The sequence below is a fragment of the Gadus chalcogrammus genome, chromosome 7, assembly GCF_026213295.1.
Source record: "Gadus chalcogrammus isolate NIFS_2021 chromosome 7, NIFS_Gcha_1.0, whole genome shotgun sequence".
Lineage (NCBI taxonomy): Eukaryota > Metazoa > Chordata > Actinopteri > Gadiformes > Gadidae > Gadus > Gadus chalcogrammus.
In genome coordinates this window covers 8,625,760-8,649,465 of record NC_079418.1, presented here as the reverse complement: position 1 = coordinate 8,649,465, position 23,706 = coordinate 8,625,760, and the positions used below count along the sequence as shown (strand labels likewise).

Genomic DNA, 23,706 nt, shown 5'->3' with positions numbered 1-23,706 from the left:
GAAAATTGAAGTCACCAGTTATAACTAGACAGTCAAATTCTGTGGAGATGCTAGACAATAATTCTGTGAAGTCATCAAAAAAATTTGCAGAGTATGTGGGTGGCCTGTAAATAATTAATAGAAGAGTTCTCCTCCCCCAGAGGAGAACTCTGGGGGAGCATTTCAATACAGCAGTAAGGTATTCAAATGATGGAAAATCACCCAATAACCTCTGTTTCCCATGAAATACATTTTTAAATACAGAGGCAACCCCTCCACCTCTTTTTCCAGATCTACATGAATCAAAAAAGTTATAGTTGGGAGGAGCTGTCTCTATCAGAACGGTTGTTTTATTTTGTTCCAGCCATGTTTCAGTTAAAAACATAAAATCCGGTTTAGAAGTGGTAATAAAATCATTAACTAAAAATTATTTGTTATTGAGAGACCTAACATTAATTAGAGCCATCCTGATGGTGTTGTTGATAGGCTTTAAGGTTGTTTTTGGTTTGGAGGCAATAGATATGAGATTTGTCAGGTTAGCAGTGTGTCTAAGTTTCCCTTTGGTTACAGCATGAATGCAAAAGTTGCCCTGTTTTGACGTCAGCAACCTTGGGTTCAACAGATTATGTGAAACTTCCTTTAAACTGTGTCTACGGCTGAACCCTTTTTTGTCTCAGTAATACTCAGGACTACTATCAGTACAGGGGGGGGGCTGGGGCGCCAGCCTCTTGGGTGTTATCAGCCTGTGGCCTTGACGTGGCGATGCTATCATTGACACAGATGCAAGTTTGATGCCAACATATTCCAATTTCTCTCGGGGCTCAGGGGTGCATGGGTGGCAGGCGCGTTCGTGGACTCTTGAAGGGGCAGGAACCGGTTCTGGCAGGGTTAACTTCAGTGATGGGCTAATCCGGCTGATACATGCAACTTTAGCTTTGAGTAGCTTAGCATTTGGCGTTGAGTGAACGTGTTGATACAGTTTGGTATGTTGTTTTGGCTTAGCGCCGACTCTGTGCCAGTGAGACGCAGCTGGAACTGTCTCTCTCTTGTCCAGCTTCGGGAAGGATACAATGTACCTTTGATCAACTTGTTGTGTATTTGTCTGAGTTAGTTCCGCAAACTCACCCATCGGAACGGTTTCCTGGAGGAGTCCTTTGCATTTTTCTAATGCTGCTAGTCTCGTTTCAAATAAATCCACTGTCTGTCGCAGTTTGGTGCAGTCTGTGCATTTCCCAGTCTCCGTGCCTGAGATATCCGAGAACAGAGGCATGTTGGCATTAGGAAATTCCAAGGCTTTTGCTGCGGTCTGATCCGAGAGTCATAAAAAGTGCCAAAATATATTGTCGAATCGACCGATGGAGGACGGCAGAAACAAACTATACGTTGTTAAGTATTATGATCATGAAATAAAATAAAGAATGCCTAGCGGAGCTTCGGGAAAAATGACCTCTCTCTGCTGTAAATGCATTGCATGTTCTTCAATGTTCTTCAATATGGCCAAACATATTGTTCTTCTAGAAGCTGGCACAGCTTAGTAATTGGCCACTCAAGGATGCCGATCTTCGTTTTTAACTTGACTTTTCTGAATAATCCTTTAGATTCAGGCTTTGTTTCCAGGACTCTTTTTAGAGGCCATGAAGACCTTGGGGAGGAAGGGTCCAATGTGAGACACCTCCAGAATAAGTCTGCCAAATACTGTACTTTTTTTCACCGGCACCTGGCGTACAAGTCTGCTCTGGTGAACTCACCAGGAGGAAGAACACGTTTGGAATTCAGTAGAAGGATGTGATAGGGTTAAGTGGTCCGAAATCAGAAGGGTCAGAGGATGTTGTGGCGATCGGGCGGTTTTTAAGGATGGCCTCAATTTCGCAAAACAGGGTGTGGGAGACCATCGGTCAAGGTTTGTTTGTGTAAAAGAGAATTTAGGATCCATCTCACATACCTTATAATTCTCTCCCACACCCGTCGTGGTTTGTTGTTCTCCCACACCCCTTGTGGATTGAAGGTCCAGTTAATTCCTCTTTCCAGCATGGTATTTTGGATCTTACTGTTGTTAAATTTGGACAAAGCCTTCCTCAACTCCTTTTCAGCACAAACTAGATTGATGCCATTGTCGGACCAGATGTGCTGTACTTGCCCACATCTGCATATGAATCTCCTTATTGCGTGGATTCAGGAGTCAGTGTCGAGGGAGTATGCCATATCTAGGTGAATGGCTCTGGCTCTGAATTCATTACTTCCAAAAGGGCGGCTCTTGACAGCCGTCCTCCTATTCGAATCAATCCATCCGTAAATTCCGCTACTTTTAGGAACAGTAGGTGGTGCCATTCCTAACTTCTCATACTCAATGGGAAAAACTTGTCGTTTAGTCAATGAAAGAATTGCTCTCTCAGCTTTGACTTAAAGGCTTGTAACTGAGAGGTTAGATTCTGAGGTTGTGAATGTGTGGTGACATTATTCGAAAGTTGTTTCCTTTTCGCAGCCAGGGCCATCAGGCTGCCTCCAAGCTTTTGATACCAGGCCACGGCTCTCACCAATTTGGCCCAGTCTGAGAAGTGAGTGAGAAGTTTAAAGGTAGGACTTGGCATGTCTTGACTTACAGCATTGCACACAAGAGGGGGACATTTTACCTCTGGGTCGTCTTTTGACAAAGATGGATTGCCCGTTTCTGTGGGCCAGGTATTCATTGGTTTCCAAAGAAATTCAGGACCACAAATCCATCGTCTGTTGTCCAGGAACTTTTGCACACTCCGCCTCTTCCGCCAGGTTGTGCTTGTTTTTCAGTGAACTTCCATTGCTGGACACTGCTGTTTTCTCTAATGAAGGACACACTATTTGCGACCAAAGTTTACAATCTCGCACTGTCATTGGCTATGTACTCCAATACAGAATCGTCCTCTTTCCTTCACCTTTATCGTTGACGACGCGGCTCCATTGTTGCTCACCCGCCTGGTGAGTTGGAATCCTCCTTTGTTGCACAGCGCCGTCAGGTCTGATGTCAGCTGCACTACGTCCTGTACTGTGGGCAATGAGGTCAGACAATCATCGACATAATAACGATGCATCTTGAATGTTGATTGTCCTCAGCAGTTCTTCCAGTGCAAAGGTGGCACAACTTGGGGAGGAATGCAGTGGTCTAGCATGTACCAGCATGCAGTGGTCTATTGGGTCCTGTTCAATGCCTCTGTCTCACCACCATAAAAAGCACAGGAACTCTATGTCTGACTTGGACACCCTGACCTTGTGGAACATAGATCTAATGTCGGCCATGAGCACGACGGGTACTCTCCTGAACCTGGGCAAACTAGTGAATTGCTAAGATCAGGACCTTGCAACAGTTCTGAGTTGAGGGATGTGCCCTGGTACACCACTCCACAGTCATACACCATCCTGAATGTGTTCTTCATAGGATGGTATACTCAATGATGTGATATATACCAGGTTCTTCCCAGAGCTCCCTCCATTTCTAGCTGCGGGACAGGCTCTGCATATCCCTGAGTAATGACATCATTCAGGAAAGCAGTATACTCGTTATGGAAAGACCAATTTCTCTTAAACTTTGTTATCAGGCTTTGTAGACGTTGCATGGCAATGTGGCGATTGTTGGGCATTAACACATCATCTTTCCTGAAGGGTAAATTAAAAGTCGCGGCAGCCCGACCGCAGCAGCACGGCCGCGGGCTTCGAAGCCCGGCCACGGGCTCCGTAGCCTGGCTGTGGACCGGGGTCGGGCAGCCCGCAGTCGGGCAGCCCGCGGTCGGGCTGCTGCGGCCTGCGGCTGGGCTTCGATGGGGGATGTTAGCCCTCCCCCTTACCCCTTACCCTTCCTTAAAATGGCTTTCGGGACATGACTCCATGGCACGTGAACGCGCAACAGCGAGGGGTATGGCTGAGATTTTGTTTGGAGCAAAGAAACGGAATTCACCCTTAGTTTTCAACCGTCAATTTTCAATCAATTATCAAATGCATTGAGGGTTGTATACTCATGCTCTTAAACAATCAGGCCATGTGCTTGCCCACATTCATCAAGTCCATCCAGATCTTTCTCTGCAGTTCCAATCCAGTGCTTCTTCTTGGAATTACTTGTTAGAAGGAGTCTTTGACTTATGATGTGATTAATTCTTGTCCTTAATTCAACACTGAGTTGGCTGAGCTTGTCTGACGCTTATACTAGACATACTAAATCCAAAGAAATCCAGGTCCAGTGCGGTTTAACGTTAAACATTCCGATCGGTTTAATTAGACTAAATGGAAATACAAAAATACTCAAAAGTTCTTTCAGGTGATTCAAATTAAGGATTGCAAAGATAATCAAGGGTTCAGTTCTATTCTCTGGCACAAGGTCAAAGTCTGTGTCTTCCTGCTCCAGCCCCTCCCCCCAGGTAGTGTCACCCTTATATAGATGTCAAGGTCCCACGCATGGTTGAGCCATTAGAGGGAGATAACTCAGAGAAATACAAAAATACAAAATGACAGAAACTTGTCTCCTTCTTTATTCTGGCTCCCACAGTACTGTACTCTACTGCACACTACTGTACTGTTCTCTACTGTACTCTACCGTACTCTACTATACTCTACTCTGCCGTACTCTACTGTACTCTACTATACTCTACTCTACTGTACTCTACTGTACTCTACTATACTCTACTGCACTCTACCATACTCTACCGTACTCTACTGCACTCTACTGCACTCTACTGTACTGTTCTCTACTGTACTCTACCCTACTCTACTATACTCTACTCTACCGTACTCTACTGCACTCTACCATACTCTACCGTACTCTACTATACTCTACTGTACTCTACTGTACTCTACTATACTCTACTGCACTCTACCATACTTTACCCTACTCTAATGTACTCTACCATACTCTACTGTACTCTACCTTACTCTACTGTACTCTACTGTACTCTACTGTACTCTACCGTACTCTACTGTACTCTACTATACTCTACCGTAATCTACTGTACTCTACTGTACTCTACCGTACTCTACTGTACTCTAGTATACTCTACTGTCCTCTACCGTAATCTACTGTACTCTACTGTACTCTGCTCCTCTAGATTCCAGCGCTGGCAGCAGCAGGTTTCAGTGTGTTCGCTCTGGACATGAAAGGATATGGAGAGTCAACTGCACCCGAAGGTAGGGGTGTGTGTGCGTGTGTGTGTGTGTGTGTGTGTGTGTGTGTGTGTGTGTGTGTGTGTGCGTGTGTGTGTGTGTGTGTATGTTTGTTATTGTATGTGTGTGTGTGCGTGTGTGTCTGTTTGTTAGTGTATGTGTGTCTGTAAGTGTATGTGTGTTTCTGTTTGTTAGTGTGTTTGTCTGTGTGTTCGTGTGTGTGTTTCTTATTGTATGTGTATGTGTGTTTCTTAATGTGTGTGTGTGTGTGTGTGTGTGTGATTCTTAGCGTTCACAGTCTCTCCGTTACCTTACATGTCTTCCGTGAGGGATTTGCTCCCACGGTTTTAGTTAAGTTAAGTTGTGACCAGAACACAATCTCCTGTGTGTTATTCATATGTTGTGTTTGTTTTTAGGGGCCAGTTAATTGACTGACATACTAAATGGTTTACCGGCTGGTTAACTGGTTCCTCTAAGTTAAACATGCCCTTCTGAAGCTCTAACAAGTCAAACAGGTTGCTTAAATTTCTCTACTGTGTGTGTTTGTGTGATTGTGTGTGTGTGTGTGTGTGTGTGTGTGTGTGTGTGTGTGTGTGTGTGTGTGTGTGTGTGTGTGTGTGTGTGTGTGTGTGTGTGTGTGTGTGTGTGTGTGTGTGTGTGTGTGTGTGTGTGTGTGTGTGTGTGTTTTTCTGCAGACATTGAGGAATACTCCCTGGAACAACTTTGTAAGGTAGAGGCTCATGCAAGTGCACAGACATGCAGACACATGCAGAGAGAAGGGTAGACAAAGGGACAGACAGACAGACGGACAGACACACATGCAGACAGACAGACATGCAGACAGACACACACAGAGAGGGGCCGACAGACACATACAGACACACACGCAGACAGAAACACACAGAGACAAGCAGACAGACACACACACAGACAGACACCGTGGCAGACAGACAGACAGACAGACAGACAGACAGACAGACAGACAGACAGACAGACAGACAGACAGACAGACAGACAGACAGACAGACAGACAGGCACACAGACAGACACAGACAGACAGACAGACAGACAGACAGACAGACAGACAGACAGACAGACAGACAGACAGACAGACAGACAGACAGACAGACAGACAGACAGACAGACAGACAGACACGCACACGCTTAACCACATCTACCATGTACTCAAATCTGTTGGTCATTAGGGTCTCAAAGTTCAATGTTTACTGGCACCATTGGACCACTTTAATAACACGCCCACTTGTGATGTCAGAAGAGGCCGATTTGCAAAATCGGCTTGTAACGGCTAATCACACTCACACCTCGTGGTATAATGTGCCACCTTAAAGATGAACTGAACTGAAATTTGAAGTTTAGTTGATAAAGCAGATGTATTGTCTGCCGTCTCATTGGTACAATAACTAAGAATGGTTGAACTTGCTAACGGGGATTATATTGTACGGTTAAAGTGTTGGAACCAGGCTACCTCAAGCCGTCTATCCGTGGGGAAACTGGGCGGGCCTGTTTTTATTTCTTTAAACCAATCACAATCATCTAGGGCGGGGCTAAGCCCGGCAAGCAGCAGCGGTGTCCATTCAAAATAGTGCCGGGGGGAAATGCCAGCAACCGGAAGGGGAGGAGTAGCGGTGAAATCCGACGCTAGGCAATAGGCGCTGTCCACTTCCGTTCAGCCAGACTACTGGCATGGTAACCTACTCCTACTCTGTGGCTCTAGCAGCCAAAGCAGGTAATGAGTCAGGCTCTGAGGCTCGCTGAAATGGCTACAGAAAAGCAAACAACCAGGTCTACAGGAGGATCATCTTATTGCATTTCCCCTGGCTGCCTTGATGAAATATATAGGGCCAAGGCAGCTGGGGTAATCATACATTTCCACAGGCTACCTTTGAATAGGAAACCAGCCCATAATACATGGCGGGCAGCCTTAAAACTGACTAACCCTCCGATAGCCCCTGTCATGTCAATCTCCACAAGGTAGCACTCCGACCATAAAGTGTATAAACTATTACGATTAGTGACGTCATCAGGGCTCTAATACTAAAAGGCGCATTTTCTATTGTTGCTAAACAAAGCTATACATAGATTTTCTTTAATATTTCTTTAAGTTTCATTTTTTTTATAATGGTCATAACAAACATGTTATCGATGTTGATTATGTCAGTTCAGTTCATCTTTAAACATTCGCATTCATGTCATCTCTCCATAGGACCTTATATCCTTCATGGACATACTGGTGAGTCACCGACAGTGGGTTCGTATCCCAAAGTCCAGACTTGTGTGAGCATGTGTTATTTTTTTTATTTTTTTTTAATCTTAGATTGTGTATGTGTGCATGACTGATGTTTGAAGCAGCCTCACTTGGCTCAGTCAGTCTAATAAGACTTGTGTGAGCGTGTGTTAGAGTTTTTTTTTTTTATCTTAGATTGTGTGAGTATATTTGTCTGTGTGTGTGTGTGTGTGTGTGTGTGTGTGTGTGTGTGTGTGTGTGTGTGTGTGTGTGTGTGTGTGTGTGTGTGTGTGTGTGTGTGTGTGTATGTGACTGATTGACTTTCTACACTGACGCATGTGTCGCTGCTAGTTTGCAACTGGCGCAGAGCGTTCTTTTCCCTCCACCGCAACGCGTCGGTAAATTAGGGAATGATCTTGCGCCCCAATGGGCGGTTTGGCGAAACGAGGAGGCGTGTTCTGGCGCAAAAATTCCCTGGTGCTATTTTGCAGTTTCAGAAAACAATTCTGCCACAAACCAGGAAATACCTGGTTTTAAGTCAGTGGCGCGTTGTTCAGATGCTATTTTAAGGGCGCATGCATAATGTTATACTTTGCTTCTCTCATCTACCTAGCCACACATTCTTGGTAAATATTTTTTGAAAGAACAGCTGATACAGCAGTAATAAGTTGTACTTTTAAATCAATGCATCTGCAAACACCCTACAGCAAACACATATTTTCTTAACACAGACATCGTGTCCAAGCCCATAACTTGTAGGATTGATGAGTATTTGATCGTGAGAATCATTGTTTTACCGCGAGTGAGTGTTAAAAAGAATAAATGAATGCAGCACGCGCATGTGTGTATGTGTAAAATAATGAATAATAATGAATGCGGGCGCGGTTGTGTTCATCCATCTGTTTAAACACACGCAAACTATACACATAACGCATAATACAGTCGGGGGGACACATGCATATTAGGAACACAAGTCGATAACGATAATGCGTACAGTACTGGTAAGAAAAATGTTTGTTTATGTATTGCGTATATCATTAAATAGTACCACAATTACTGCAGATAATATGTTAGATCATAAAAGTTTTCTTTGCTGAAATATATTTGAGGACTAGTTGTGGAAGAAAACCTTATTCCATGTGTGAATTAGGCCATATTATTTGGCCATAAACTGAGCCATTTGAAGTTTGAAATTCATGTGCATCAGTCTCATCGGAGACTGCAGACGCGCTGTCAAAATATCAACTCGTCAGACTCAAATGCGCTCATGGCTCTTAAAGGGGACTCTCGTTGGTTTATTGCACGTTACACCCAAACCAAACCTACGTGTAATTAGGCTACTTCAGGGCAAGCCTTTTTAGAATTGCGTCGGGCGCAAGACTAATTTATCCGCCGGTAAAATAGCGACATCGCCATAGAACAGTCCACAAAGCCACTTGCGTTTGGCACTTCTCACTTGCGTTTCAGATGGTTAAAATAGGGCCCTTGGAGTTAGTATGTGAGTGTGTCCACCGACATGTATCACGGATAGATGAGCAACGTTTGCTTCAGTCCACTGGGTAGGCTGGTAGACTGATCTATCCAGCGCACATGTGGTTGGACACGCCCACCTGTGATGTCAATAAAGAACAGGAAGAGGCAGAGTTTCAAAACAGCTTGTAACAGCTATTCACACTCAGACCTGGTGGTGTAATATCAACCCTGAGAGAGAGAGAGAGAGAGAGAGAGAGAGAGAGAGAGAGAGAGAGAGAGAGAGAGAGAGAGAGGATATTGCTGCGTTGTGCGATATGTTGTGGGTGACGGCCTGTGTGTTTTGGGGGCGGGGCCAGGCCATCCCTCAGGTGACCCTGATTGGTCACGACTGGGGCGGGGGCCTGGTCTGGAGCATGGCCAAGTACTTCCCCGAGAGGGTCCGGTGAGACACACACACACACACACACACACACACACACACACACACACACACACTGAGACACACACACTAAGACGCACAAACACACGCACACCACACTCACTAAGACGCGCACACACACACTAAGACAGACACACCAAGACACACACACGAACGCATGCACGCACCCGCACGCACACATGCATATGCAAGCACTGAGACACACACACACACACACAAAAACTTAGACAGACATACACACACACACGCAAACTAAGACAGACTGAAACACTAAGACAAACACACACACACACACACACACACTGAGACACACTAAGACAGACACACACTAAGATACATACACACACACACACAGAACACACTGAGACACACTAAGACAGACACACATAAGACACGCACACACGCACACAAAGACACATACTAAGACGCACGCACACAATAATACGATCACGCACACTAAGACATACACAAGCACGTACACACACATAGGAACACACTGATACACACTAAGACAGACACACACTAAGATGAAAGCTCACACACACACACACACACATAGGAACACACTAAGACACACACACAGACACACACACAGACACACGCACATACAAACGCACACTGAGACACACTAAGACAGACACACACTCTCACACTAAGACGCGCATACACAGTAAAACACACGCACACACACAGTAAGACACACACCCAGTAAGAAACACACAGACACACAAACAGTAAGACGCACACACAGCAAGACACAAACACACAGTAAGACGCACATACACCAAGACACATACACGCAGTAAGACACACACACACAAACTCAGCCAGTAAGATGCACACACACGCACACACAGGATGGCATTTGACAGCATCTTCATCTTACTTACTAACTGTGTGTGTCTTTCTTACTGTGTGTGTGTGTGTGTGTGTATGTGTGTGTGTGTGTGTGTGCAGGGCGGTGGCCTCTCTCAACACCCCTCTGTTCCCCGTGGACCCCACCTCGGACCCCCTGATGAAAATCAAAGCCATCCCGATCTTCGACTATCAGATCTACTTCCAAGAGCCGGTGAGGACACACACACACACTAGGACACACACACATAGGCACACACTAGCACTCACGCACGCAGGCACACACACACACACACAGCCACCCGCACACACACACACAAACACACACACACACACACACACACACACACACACACACACACACACACACACACACACACACACACACACACACACACACACACACACACACTCACAAGGACACACACTCACTAACTTACTCACTCATTCATTAGTACACACACAAGGACACACACGCACACACACTCAGTCACACACACACTATGCCACACACTCTCACTAACACACACACAGTAAGACGCACACTCACGCACACACACACACACACACACACACACACACACACACACACACACACACACACACACACACACACACACACAGTAAGACACAAACACACAGTAAGAGGCACACACAGTAAGACTCACAGTAAGACACACACTCACACACTAAGAGACGCAAACACAGAAACACACTAAGACACACACGCTTTAAGACACACTAAGAGACGCACACAAACACACTAAGACAAACATGTTGTTTTTTCAATGGGATATGTCTTCCATCAGCAATCTCTACAATCTCTCTTTCTTTCTTTCCTTCATTCTCTCTCTCTCTCTCTCTCTCTCTCTCTCTCTCTCTCTCTCTCTCTCAGGGGGTTGCGGAGGCCGAACTAGAAACGGACCTGGAGAGGACGTTCAATATCTTTTTCCTCGACAGCAGGCCTGTGAGGACACACACAAACACTCACACACATAAACACACACACACACACACACACACACACACACACACACACACACACACACACACTCTCACTCCCTCTCGCTCTCTCTTCATCACAAACACACTCTCTCTCTCCATCACACACACACTCTCTCTCTCTACATCACACACACACGCAAGCTTCCTAAAACACACACACACACACACACACACACACACACACACACACACACACACACACACTTCCTAAAAAACACACACACACACACACACACACACACAACACACACTTTCCACACATTACTCTCCCCATACACAGCCATGCCTCGTTTGTGTGTGTGCAATGTGTGTGTGTCTCTCTCTCTACAGGACATTCCACAGATCAGTACAGCAGGAGTCTGTGCCAGAGGTAAGACAGTCCACCTCTGATAGCTCCACCTACATCAGGGCCCTGCTGAATGAATGAATGAATGAATGAATGAATGAATGAATGAATGAATGAATGAACATCCATGGGGAATGAATGAGTAAATGTCAATGGGGATTAAATTAATGAACGTCCATGGTGAATAAGTTAATGAACGTCCATGGTGAATAAATGAATGAATGAACGTCCATGGTGAATGAATGAATGAACGTCCATGGTGAATTAATGAATGTCCAGGTGTGCAGCACCGAACACAACACAACCTTTGTGTGTTTGCAAGATCTTTTTGAACTTACTTGATTTTAAACATTTCTTCAACATTTTAATCTTCTTTGTGTGTTTTTTTGTGTGTGTGTTTTTGTGTGTGTGTCCATGTTTGTTTGTTTTTGTGTTTATATGTGTGTGTGTGTGTGTGTGTGTGTGTGTGTGTGTGTGTGTGTGTGTGTGTGTGTGTGTGTGTGTGTGTGTGTGTGTGTGTCTGTGAGTGTCTGTCTGGTGTGTGTGTGTGTGTGTGTCCATGTTTGTTTATGTGTGTGTGTGTGTGTGTGTGTGTGTGTGTGTGTGTGTGTGTGTGTGTGTGTGTGTGTGTGTGTGTGTGTGTGTGTGTGTGTGTGTGTTTGTGTAACAGGCGGTCTGTTTGTGGGGTTACCAGAAGAGATTCCAAGGAGTAACTTGGTCACGGAGTCTGACCTTCAGTTCTACGTAGAGCAGTTCAAGGACTCAGGATTCAGGTGCACACGCACACACACACACACACGCACACACACGCACGCGCACGCGCACGCATACACATAAACACACACTTACATGTATCTTTCAAATACACACACACGCAAGCACATACACGCACACACACACGCATATAAAAACGCACGCGCACGCATACACATAAACACACACTTACATGTACATACTCAAATACACACACACAAGTGCACACGTATACATACGCATTAATACAAACACGCATACAAGTACACACTTGCATGCATGCAAACAGCTGTATCCTCAAATATAGACACACACGCAATCACACTCTCTCACACACACACACATACAAACACACACTCACACACGCATACCTCACACATTTGCATGCATACACACACATATACACTCAACTACACACACACACCCACACATGTATGCGCACAAACTTACATGTACACACTCAAATACATACACACAAGCACACCCATATGCACAGAAAACACACATACTCTTACACACACGCATACAAACATACACTTGCATGCAAACACACACCTATACACTCAAATAAACACACGCACACAAACACACTCTCACACACCCGCATACAAACACACACGGACACACAAGCACATATAAACATACACTTACATGTTTACACTCCAATACACACATAGACATACCATCACACATTTGCATGCATGCATGCATACACACACACACACAAACACACTCTTAACACATGCATACAAAAAATCACTTGAATGCATACAAGCTGTATGTTCTTAGCTATCCATCGTGTCCGATGATGACACTTGCTCCAGGGATGGGGGAGGGAGGGGTGGGGGGGGGTTCAGCAACGTTGCCGCTGGTGCCACTTCTCATGGGCGTAGAGTCCGATCCTTGAGCCGCACATTCGTCCGCAGATGGAGCAAGGGAAACCAGATGCCAGAAAGGTACCAGCCGCCCGCTGGTGTCTCTGGATGCACCTCTTGGAACGTCGGTCTTGGTTGGTTTGGTGAAATAACTGCAGTAGCACAAGCTACTTGCCAGGCTGGTCTGTTGAGTGCCAGAGTTCCAAGCTGTGTGAGAGGGATGTTCGCTCGCTTAAGGAGGTCCCTGGTGTAGTCCTTAAAGTGCCGCTTTTGCCCTCCAGCGGAGCGCTTTGCCCCCATTAGTTGGAGGTAGAGGACTTGGCGGGGCAGGCGGTGCTCAGGCATGCGTATGGTGTGCCCTATCCAGCGCAGATGTTTCTTGGCCACAGCTGCTTCCATACAGAGTGAGTTGCTGTTGCTGAGGATGTCTGCATGGGGGACTCGATCTTCCCAGGACAGACCGAGGATCTTCTGTAGGCAGCGGATGTGGAAGGCCTCTAGGTTGCTGATGTGCTGGCGGTGTGGGGTCCATGATTCTGCCCCATAAAGCAGAGTGGAGAGACATAGCGCGTTGTAAACAGCGACCTTGGTACTGACCTTCAGGTTACGGTTTTCAAAAACCCTGCTGCGCAGGCGTCCAAATGTTGATGAGGCTTTATTGATCCAGGTGTGTATTTCTGTGTCAAGGGAGCAGCATGAGGACAAAGTGGATCCAAGGTAAGTTAAGTGATCCACTGTTTTAAGTGGAACACCGTGTATGTGGAAACTGGGATGGGTGGGGGCGGGGGTGTTGAGATGGGACATGACCTCTGTTTTTTTAATGTTAACCTGTAGGCGAAAGGATTGATACAGACTAGATATTGTGTTGACGGCGTGCTGCATAGAGTCCGTGCTGTGAGCTAAGATGGCACAGTCATCAGCATACTGAAGCTCACAGATTTGGCGGGTCTTTGTCTTTGTGTGGGCCTGGAGCCGACGGATGTTGAAGAGGCTTCCATCAAGGTGGTATTCCACATGGACACCGTCTTCGTGTCCCATGACACTGTGAAAGAGGCAGGTGATGGCAGAGAGGAGGATGTTAAAGAGCACCGGAGCCAAGACACAGCCTTGCTTCACCCCAACGTTTACCTTGAAAAACTCTGACTGGAGTTCTCCTGTGAGCACTCTGGCTTGCATCCCATCATACAGCTACTATAGGATGCTAAGAAACTTTGGAGGTTCCCCAAGTTTGCAGAGCAACTCACGGTTGACGTGTCAAAAGCTTTGCTGAGGTCGATGTAGGCTATGTATAGGTCTTTGTGATGTTCGGCTCTTCTACAGCAGCTGCCTCAAGACAAAAACCATGTCTGTCGTGGATCTGGTCTTCCGGAAACCACACTGTGTGTTTCCGGAAGCACACCTACTGAGATGTGCTCAACCAATCTGCTGAGCATGATCTTGGCCAGGACTTTCCCTGCGATGGAAAGGAGAGATATTCCGCGGCTCTTGCCGCATACTGCTCTGTCTTCTTTCTGTTTATAAATGAGCATAATGTTAGCATCCTTCCAGTCCTGTGGGAGGGTCCCATGTTCCCAGATGCTTTGGATCAGAAGGTGCAGGCGACGCGTGAGGATGTATCCTCCATTTTTGAAAACCTCTGCAGGGATTCCATCGGGTCCAGCGCTTTTATTGTTTTTCAGCCCTGCAATGGCTTGCTGGATTTCTGTGTAAAGTGGTGGGGTGTCCAGGTGTGTGGTTGACGGCAGGTCTGGGAGATTATTCCGAATATGTGGGTCGACAGGGTTGGTTTGTGATTGAGGAGACTCTCAAAATGATTTGCCCAACGGGCAAGAATCTCGTGGCGGTCCTTGAAGAGGGTGGACCCATCAGCTGATCGGACTGGGGCAATCGCCCGCTTCCTGGGGCCGTACAATGTTTTTATGGTGTCGTAAAAGCCTTGAATGTTGTTGCAAATCTGCCAGGTTCTAGATCTCTCAGGCCTTGAAAAAAAAAAAGGTGGTTTTAAGGGTGGGAGATCCAGGGCAGGACAGGAGAGCTTTGTGGGCCTCATGCTTGGTTTTTGGGAGTGACTGTAGCTCAGCTGAGTTACAGTCAAACCATCCCTGGTTTGACACCTTCCCAGCCATTGTGGTGGTTCTCACACCGACCATCTTCCGCCTGCTCCGCCGTTGGGGTCTTCACTATTTACCCAACGCGGGTGCTATTTACCCATAACTGGGACAGCGGTTGACGGGCAACAGGGCATTTCCACTCACCGATGGGCCTGCATGCTACGTCTCTGGGGCCCACTGCTGCTCCTAGATCCTGTACAACTTAGCCTGGGTCCGCAAAGGACCAGTTACCATGTGTGCCACGAGGAGGCGTGTATGAGATCTTGGCAGTGGAGAGCCGGCTATGTACCGGCTGAGGAGACTTACGCACTCTGCTCCTCTTTTCCCAGTAGGGCCGAGATCGTTTATTGGCCTGTGGCATGTGCCACCGCGACCACTGACATACCATGGCATATGCCGTTCTGGAACGGTAACTACCATTCTGAAACGGTAACTACCGTTCTGAAACGGTAACTGCCGTCGCGACCACAGACATACCATGGCATATGCCGTTCTGGAACGGTAACTGCCGTTCTGAAACGGTAACTACCGTTCTGAAACGGTAATGCCATGGCATATGCCTTTCTGGAACGGTAACTACCGTTCTGAAACGGTAACTGCCGTTCAGATGGAACGGTAACTGCAGTTCCCAACAATGGTATGCGACACCAGCATAACTCCTCCGTATAATTTCAAGACAGGTATTGCCATAAATGTAAAGGTATATATATTTGGTATTTATTGACACAATATCACAACATAACGCCGTAAATAAAGGGATTTACACGTTTCTCTCGTCCGTGCTGTTGTTAGGATATTTCCGATCTGTTTGTTGTTGCTTTTGTAATGACAGATGCTTTTGAAAACAGCCGGACTTGCTCCGGTGACGGTAGTTATAGCCTAGCCTTCTAGGTGGCCATAGAGCTATAGTCTATTGCTTTGTTCCAATATCCATACTATCCGCAGTCATTATACTTTATTTTAGTATGACTTCTTTTTTATATAGTTTGAGTACGTAGTGCGTTGCAATTAAGATCAGGGCGAAAGGAAGTGTAGTGAAAGGACCCGGATGGTATACTCAAAACGGTCAAACCGATGAGTGTGGATTGATGTACACCTTTCGTGCTCCACGGCAGCGATCTTAGTTACGTAGCTGAAGAGGCGGAGCCAGGCTGAGCCAACGTCTGCGCATTTTCTTTAATAGGTCCATGCATTTTCCACGTATCCTGCATTAATGGAGTCATTTTGTTGTTTTAATAGCTTTATAACTACTATGTGTAAAGAGTTCACCGTTCAAAGCGAGATGTTTATTGCGGTTGCGATCGTAGTTTCCGGTTAGTGCACCAGAGCCAGGTCCCTATAGGGGTGGCACTGTAGGCTATGGCTAGACAGTCATCCATTTTTCCACTCGTGTTTTATCAAGATGTTCTAGTAGCGTAGCCTATAATAAAGCCTACTGTATGACTGCTTCAGCTCATAACTATTCAATAGGCCAAATATTAAGTTTTGCATTTGTTCTTATTGGTGTTTAACCAAATAATTTAAGCAGGCCTATAGGTTCCTATCATTTAACCCTGATCCAGTCAGTATCATAAACCTTTCTATATCGACATGATCCAGTGGTATCATGGCATACAGGCCAAAAGTTTTTCCGCTAGCAAGCCAATTATGTTAATCGGAAGTTCCATTTCCTACTGGAACCACCGTTTTTCCGCTGGCATGCCACTCATGTAAAATGGTAATTACCAGTTTCTACTGGCACCTACCGTTTTTCCGATGGCATGCCACTCATGGAAACTGGTAATTACCATTTTCCATATGTGGCATGCCATCGGAAAAACGGTAGGTGCAGTAGAAACTGGTAATTACCATTTTCCATGAGTGGCATGCCATCTGAAAAACGGTAGGTGCCTGTAGAAACTGGTAATTACCATTTTCCATGAGTGGCATGCCAGCGGAAAAACGGTAGGTGCAGTAGAAACTGGTAATTACCATTTTCCATGAGTGGCATGCCATCGGAAAAACGGTAGGTGCCAGTAGAAACTGGTAATTACCATTTTACATGAGTGGCATGCCAGCGGAAAAACGGTGGTTCCAGTAGGAAATGGAACTTCCGATTAACATAATTGGCTTGCCAGCGGAAAAACTTTTGGCCTGTATGCCATGATACCACTGGATCATGTCGATATAGAAAGGTTTATGACACTGGATCAGGGTTAAATGATAGGAACCTATAGGCCTGCTTAAATTATTTGGTTAAACACCAATAAGAACAAATGCAAAACTTAATATTTGGCCTATTGAATAGTTATGAGCTGAAGCAGTCATACAGTAGGCTTTATTATAGGCTACGCTACTAGAACATCTTGATAAAACACGAGTGGAAAAATGGATGACTGTCTAGCCATAGCCTACAGTGCCACCCCTATAGGGACCTGGCTCTGGTGCACTAACCGGAAACTACGATCGCAACCGCAATAAACATCTCGCTTTGAACGGTGAACTCTTTACACATAGTAGTTATAAAGCTATTAAAACAACAAAATGACTCCATTAATGCAGGATACGTGTAAAATGCATGGACCTATTAAAGAAAATGCGCAGACGTTGGCTCAGCCTGGCTCCGCCTCTTCAGCTACGTAGCTAAGATCGCTGCCGTGGAGCACGAAAGGTGTACATCAACCACACTCATCGGTTTGACCGTTTTGAGTATACCATCCGGGTCCTTTCACTACACTTCCTTTCGCCCTGATCTTAATTGCAACGCACTACGTACTCAAACTATATAAAAAAGAAGTCATACTAAAATAAAGTATAATGACTGCGGATAGTATGGATATTGGAACAAAGCAATAGACTATAGCTCTATGGCCACCTAGAAGGCTAGGCTATAACTACCGTCACCGGAGCAAGTCCGGCTGTTTTCAAAAGCATCTGTCATTACAAAAGCAACAACAAACAGATCGGAAATATCCTAACAACAGCACGGACGAGAGAAACGTGTAAATCCCTTTATTTACGGCGTTATGTTGTGATATTGTGTCAATAAATACCATATATATATACCTTTACATTTATGGCAATACCTGTCTTGAAATTATACGGAGGAGTTATGCTGGTGTCGCATACCATTGTTGGGAACTGCAGTTACCGTTCCACCTGAACGGCAGTTACCGTTTCAGAACGGTAGTTACCGTTCCAGAAAGGCATATGCCATGGCATTACCGTTTCAGAACGGCAGTTACCGTTTCAGAACGGCAGTTACCGTTCCAGAACGGCATATGCCATGGTATGTCAGTATTCGCGACGGCAGTTACCGTTTCAGAACGGTAGTTACCGTTTCAGAATGGCAGTTACCGTTCCAGAACGGCATATGCCATGGTATGTCTGTGGTCGCGACGGCAGTTACCGTTTCAGAATGGTAGTTACCGTTTCAGAATGGTAGTTACCGTTCCAGAACGGCATATGCCATGGTATGTCAGTGGTCGAGACGGCAGTTACCGTTTCAGAACGGTAGTTACCGTTTCAGAACGGCAATTACCGTTCCAGAACGGCATATGCCATGGTATGTCAGTGGTCGCGGTGGCACATGCCACAGGCCATTAAACGATCTCGGCGTCTCTCTCTTTTCGCCCCTAATAACAAAGGGCTATCCAGTGGCAGTAGCTGAAAGCAGAGAGTAGCAAGCCGCATGCAGCATGCACTAACTACAAGCACTACTACTCTGACACTACTGCACAGACGCATCACACACACACACACACACACACACACACACACACACACACACACACACACACACACACACACACACACACACACACACACACACACACACACACACACACACACACACACACACACACACACACACACACACACACACACACAAGCTGTATACTTGTGTGTACACACACACACACACACACACACACACACACACACACACACACACACACACACACACACACACACACACACACACACACACACACAAACACACTCTCAAACACACAGATACAAATACACACGCATACCATCACACATTTGTATGCATACACCAACACCAACACACTCTTAACACATGCATACAAACACACACTTACATACACACATATACAATCAACTACACACACACCCACACATATTTGCACGCACTCACTCACGCACACAAACACACTCGGACACACATTTGCATACACACACACACACACACACACACACACACACACACACACACACACACACACACACACACACACACACAAACACACTCTCAAACACACAGATACAAATACACACGCATACCATCACACATTTGTATGCATACACCAACACCAACACACTCTTAACACATGCATACAAACACACACTTACATACACACATATACAATCAACTACACACACACCCACACATATTTGCACGCACTCACTCACGCACACAAACACACTCGGACACACATTTGCATACACACACACACACACGCACGCACGCACGTATGCGCACACAAACACACACACACTGCTCATACACACATTTACTTCCGTGAGCCATCACTCATAAACACACTCACTTCTCAACACACACTTTGACTCACACCTCACACCTCTCTGTTCCAGGAGGCCTTTGAACTGGTACCGTAACATTGAGAGGAACTGGAGGTGGATGTGTTCCCGTCCCCGGGGAAAGGTTTGTTTAACGCACTTACCTCACTTTTGAAACAAAACCATCATACAGCTTTGCGCTCTCTGGACTTTCCATCTACCTCTATCTACCTGCAGAACTCGTACTGGGTTTGGGAAGAGGGCCTTCATGTACTCTGCTCCGTCTGCCTGCAACAGTCTTCAATTAAGCAATATCACACTCGAGGGAGTGCGGTTGTACTGAATATGAGCACGGCTGTGATTCGGTCGTTGGTACGAGGCTGTAGGCCGAGTGCCGAAGATAATCACAGCCGAGCTGATATTCAGTACAACAGCACGACCTTGAGTGTGATATTGTTTTATACAACAGTTCTACAAGCGCCATTTATTAATTAACAGTAATGAGCAACAACTAGGATTTTTTGTTTATTTAATGATTTATTTGGCTCTGCCAACACAGATAGATCCAAAACAGTACCGTTTATTAAGAATTTATTAAGAATCTGTAAAGCGGAGTGATACATGTATTTTTATTCTTTAAACTTTATTGACATTTTGATTGTTGTATTTTGCTTCCAGTTTGTATTCTGTGATTTGTATATCCTGGACTTTTGTGATCAGGGCATTGCTGTAAAAGAGCTCTTTGAGCTCACTCTTTTTTTCCCCTGATTAAACAAATCTATACATACTCTGATGACTTGCACTGAATGCAGTCAGCCAGGGTTGCATAGTCCGGACAGTAGCACAGGCTTCCAAATGACCATCAGTCATGGTGGAATGGTGTTTGATATACTTAAAGGTTGTATCAGTGATTCTATGCCGAAACATAAATGATCACCCTCATCTGATCTTTCCTAGCGATCACCAGTCATCTAACATCGCTGATACAACCTTTAATAATCGTCATGTGGGAAAGGCTTACTGACATTAATAAGCAGAGCCAAATAATGCAGTCATGGAGGTAGCATAATTCCTCATGTTTGGAAACGTTGCCTTTTGTGAGTAAAGGGCTGATGAACCTTTATGGTTTTGCGTTGAGTTTTAGTTAGCGGACCAATCACAGCCTTTGCTGCTGCGTTGTCTCGACGGAAGGTAACAATTTATGGGAGGCGCACGTCAGGCCCTTGCGGTGGACGCAAGGAGTGTCCGCAAGGACGTAACGGGTAACCCCCTTGCGTTGCGTAAATGTGGGAACATAATCAGCCCTTAAGTTCCAAATGTATCCAGAATCAAAATATCAGCTTGTACTGTCAAAGTCTCACCCTCCACTGCAGGCAAGTTCATGGGAAGCAGTGCTGCAATTTTGGATGGGAGTAAATCAACCTCTTCGTCTTCCTCTACATTATACATACATAACATTTGTATGATTTTTTTGGAATGTCGGGTGATTGACTGGTACTACCTTTGCGATCTACGTATTGGGCACAAATGGATTCCAATAAGAAAACCTAAATATATGTGTGTGTCTGTGTTTGTGTCCGTCTTTGTGTGTGTGTGTGTGTGTGTGTGTGTGTGTGTTTGTGTGTGTCCATGTATGTGTGTGTGTGTGTGTCTGTGTGTCCATGTGTGTGTGTCTGTGTCCATGTTTGTGTGTGCGTGTGACTATGTGTGTATGGGTTTGTGTGTGTGTGCGTGTGTGTCCATGTGTGTCCTTATTTGTATGTATTCCAGCTCATGATGCCAGCCCTGATGGTGACTGCTGGGAAAGACTTTGTCCTGCTGCCCATCCTTACCAAGGGAATGGAGGAACAGGTACACACACACACACACACACACACACACACACACACACACACACACACACACACACACACACACACACACACACACACACACACACACACACACACACACACACACACACACACACACACACACACACACACACACACACATTTTAGGGGCACACACCATAAATCAAAATGGCAATGTGATTTTCTCTTTTTTTTCAATGTATTACTGATACAAATGTTTATAATAGATGCAGAAATTACAATGTGCGATTTCAAATTCAGCGTCACATTTTAGTGTGATACTCATCTATACCAACTGTCTCCATGTGTACGCGCATGCTTTCGACGAGCACGGAAGCAACAGTTTCACGGGATAGTGCCGGCTTGTCATGCCGCAGGACGCTGCGCCTCCTCTCTGCCCGCTCGCATCTCCATTGAGAACGCAGCAGGCGCGACAAACGCCTCCCGTCTGAAAAGCCCTTTGTTGCACATGAAGTCCTGACCGGGTTCGGGTACCCGTGGGTACAATTTGGATGAAACGGGTTGAAAAATCATGTACTGTGTCGGACACGGGTGCGGGTAGGTTCGGACGCCTGAACAGCGCGTGTTGGACGCGGGTTGGACGTGGGTTGGACGCGGGTTGGACGCGGGTTTTGCAATTGCGAGCGAGACTTCTCCGGGGCTGGAGATGTTATTCAGGAGCGGAGGAGAAAACAGTGGAAGATGTGCCAAACACTATTACACTATGTGGCCAAACACCACATAGTGTAATTCCCCGGCGTTCCAACTATTGTGTCTAATTTTCCTTCGGGTGGGGGTCGGGCGTCGATATCAATTTATAGCAGGTCGGGTCGGGTGCGGAATGTAACTTGCGCTACTGTTGGAACACGGGTCGGATGCGGTTTTAAGTATTGCGGCTACGGGTCGGTGCGTGTTTGCAAAATAAGACCCGTGCTGGACTCTGGCACTGGCACACTAGTGATGGGTCGTTCGTTACCGAATCAGTTTGAATGTTAAACAAATCTTCAACATGAACAAATCAAACTGATTCTTCTCTCTCGTTCGTCTCGTTCGTTCTCAGACTCGACTCCTCCCAGACCCACTGGTCGCTGACTCGCTGTTCGTTCACTGACTGTGAAGAGGGAAGAGGCTTAGTGAGCGAGCGTACGATAATACGATTCAATATCAGTGAAATGATAAATGCATGCTGTCTTTGTCCTTTCTGTTTCATGCCAGATTAATCAAACATTTGAATGTCTCGTCAATATTTCTCATTCTTTCATGGTTCGTTCTCCACCCGGGACCCCCACCATCATTGCTAAATCAAATATATTATCTTGCTGATATGTTTAACATCCAATAGCTGAGTCTGATTGACTCAGCTGAGAACCGTGCATTCCATGATTCGATTCACCGCTACCGGAAACTCGACTGAACGAACGAATGAACGAACGATTCTGAACGACACTTCTTGGTGAACTGACTGACGCAATTGAGGGGAAAAACGGTCTGTCTAGTTACTGGACCAGATTAAATGAGACGGAGAGGTAATAAAGTCTGTCGGCACGAGGACCTTGGATTTATTAAGTAAAGTGGCAACGGTTATACAGAGTCATAAAGCGTGAGAGATCGAATATGTCTAAGTCCCTAATCAGCGCTGATGGTTCGTCCGGAGCTTCGCCTCCGTGGAAGGTCTGCTTCAGAAGAAGGTCAAGAGTCCCTGTGTGATACAGTTTTATGCTGTATCCTCCTCTCGATGAGGTGTGTGCGTTTGAGGTGTGTGTGGTTCTGTGTGTTTTTGCTTGGCCTTGGCTCCCAGGCCCTGGGAGAGCTTCGTAACGGGGGAGAGCTCCTCGTGTCTCCGGTGTGATAAATTAAAACGGGGGAGTGCCCCCCCGAAGTGTCTCGTGTGTGATAATTTAATGTGGCTCTCAGGCCCCTGGTATGGGCGGGTGTTTCTCTTGGTTCCTTCTAACGGGGGAGAGCTTCAAAGTGTCTCCTGTGTGATAAATTAATGTGGCTCTCCCGTTCTTGAGGATGACTGGTGCATTGTCTGAGTGTCTACCATTTGCCTGGGAAATGGGGCCTTCGGCTCTGGCCTTGACCTGACTATATATTATCATGTTTGTGTTCGTTGGGTTAGAGCAA

General features: G+C 45.8%; 1 protein-coding gene across 1 annotated transcript in view; it reads left to right on the top strand.

The window, feature by feature from the left end:
• The window catches only part of ephx2 (epoxide hydrolase 2, cytoplasmic), a 36,353-nt gene that overhangs the window by 8,071 nt on the left and 4,576 nt on the right, over positions 1-23,706 (top strand). The window contains exons 8-17 of the mRNA XM_056594196.1: positions 5,046-5,124; positions 5,796-5,830; positions 7,325-7,351; positions 9,175-9,260; positions 10,215-10,326; positions 11,008-11,079; positions 11,448-11,487; positions 12,134-12,236; positions 19,802-19,871; positions 21,497-21,577. Coding sequence (XP_056450171.1) covers positions 5,046-5,124; positions 5,796-5,830; positions 7,325-7,351; positions 9,175-9,260; positions 10,215-10,326; positions 11,008-11,079; positions 11,448-11,487; positions 12,134-12,236; positions 19,802-19,871; positions 21,497-21,577 — 705 coding nt within the window. The remainder of the gene's footprint in view (positions 1-5,045; positions 5,125-5,795; positions 5,831-7,324; positions 7,352-9,174; positions 9,261-10,214; positions 10,327-11,007; positions 11,080-11,447; positions 11,488-12,133; positions 12,237-19,801; positions 19,872-21,496; positions 21,578-23,706) is intronic.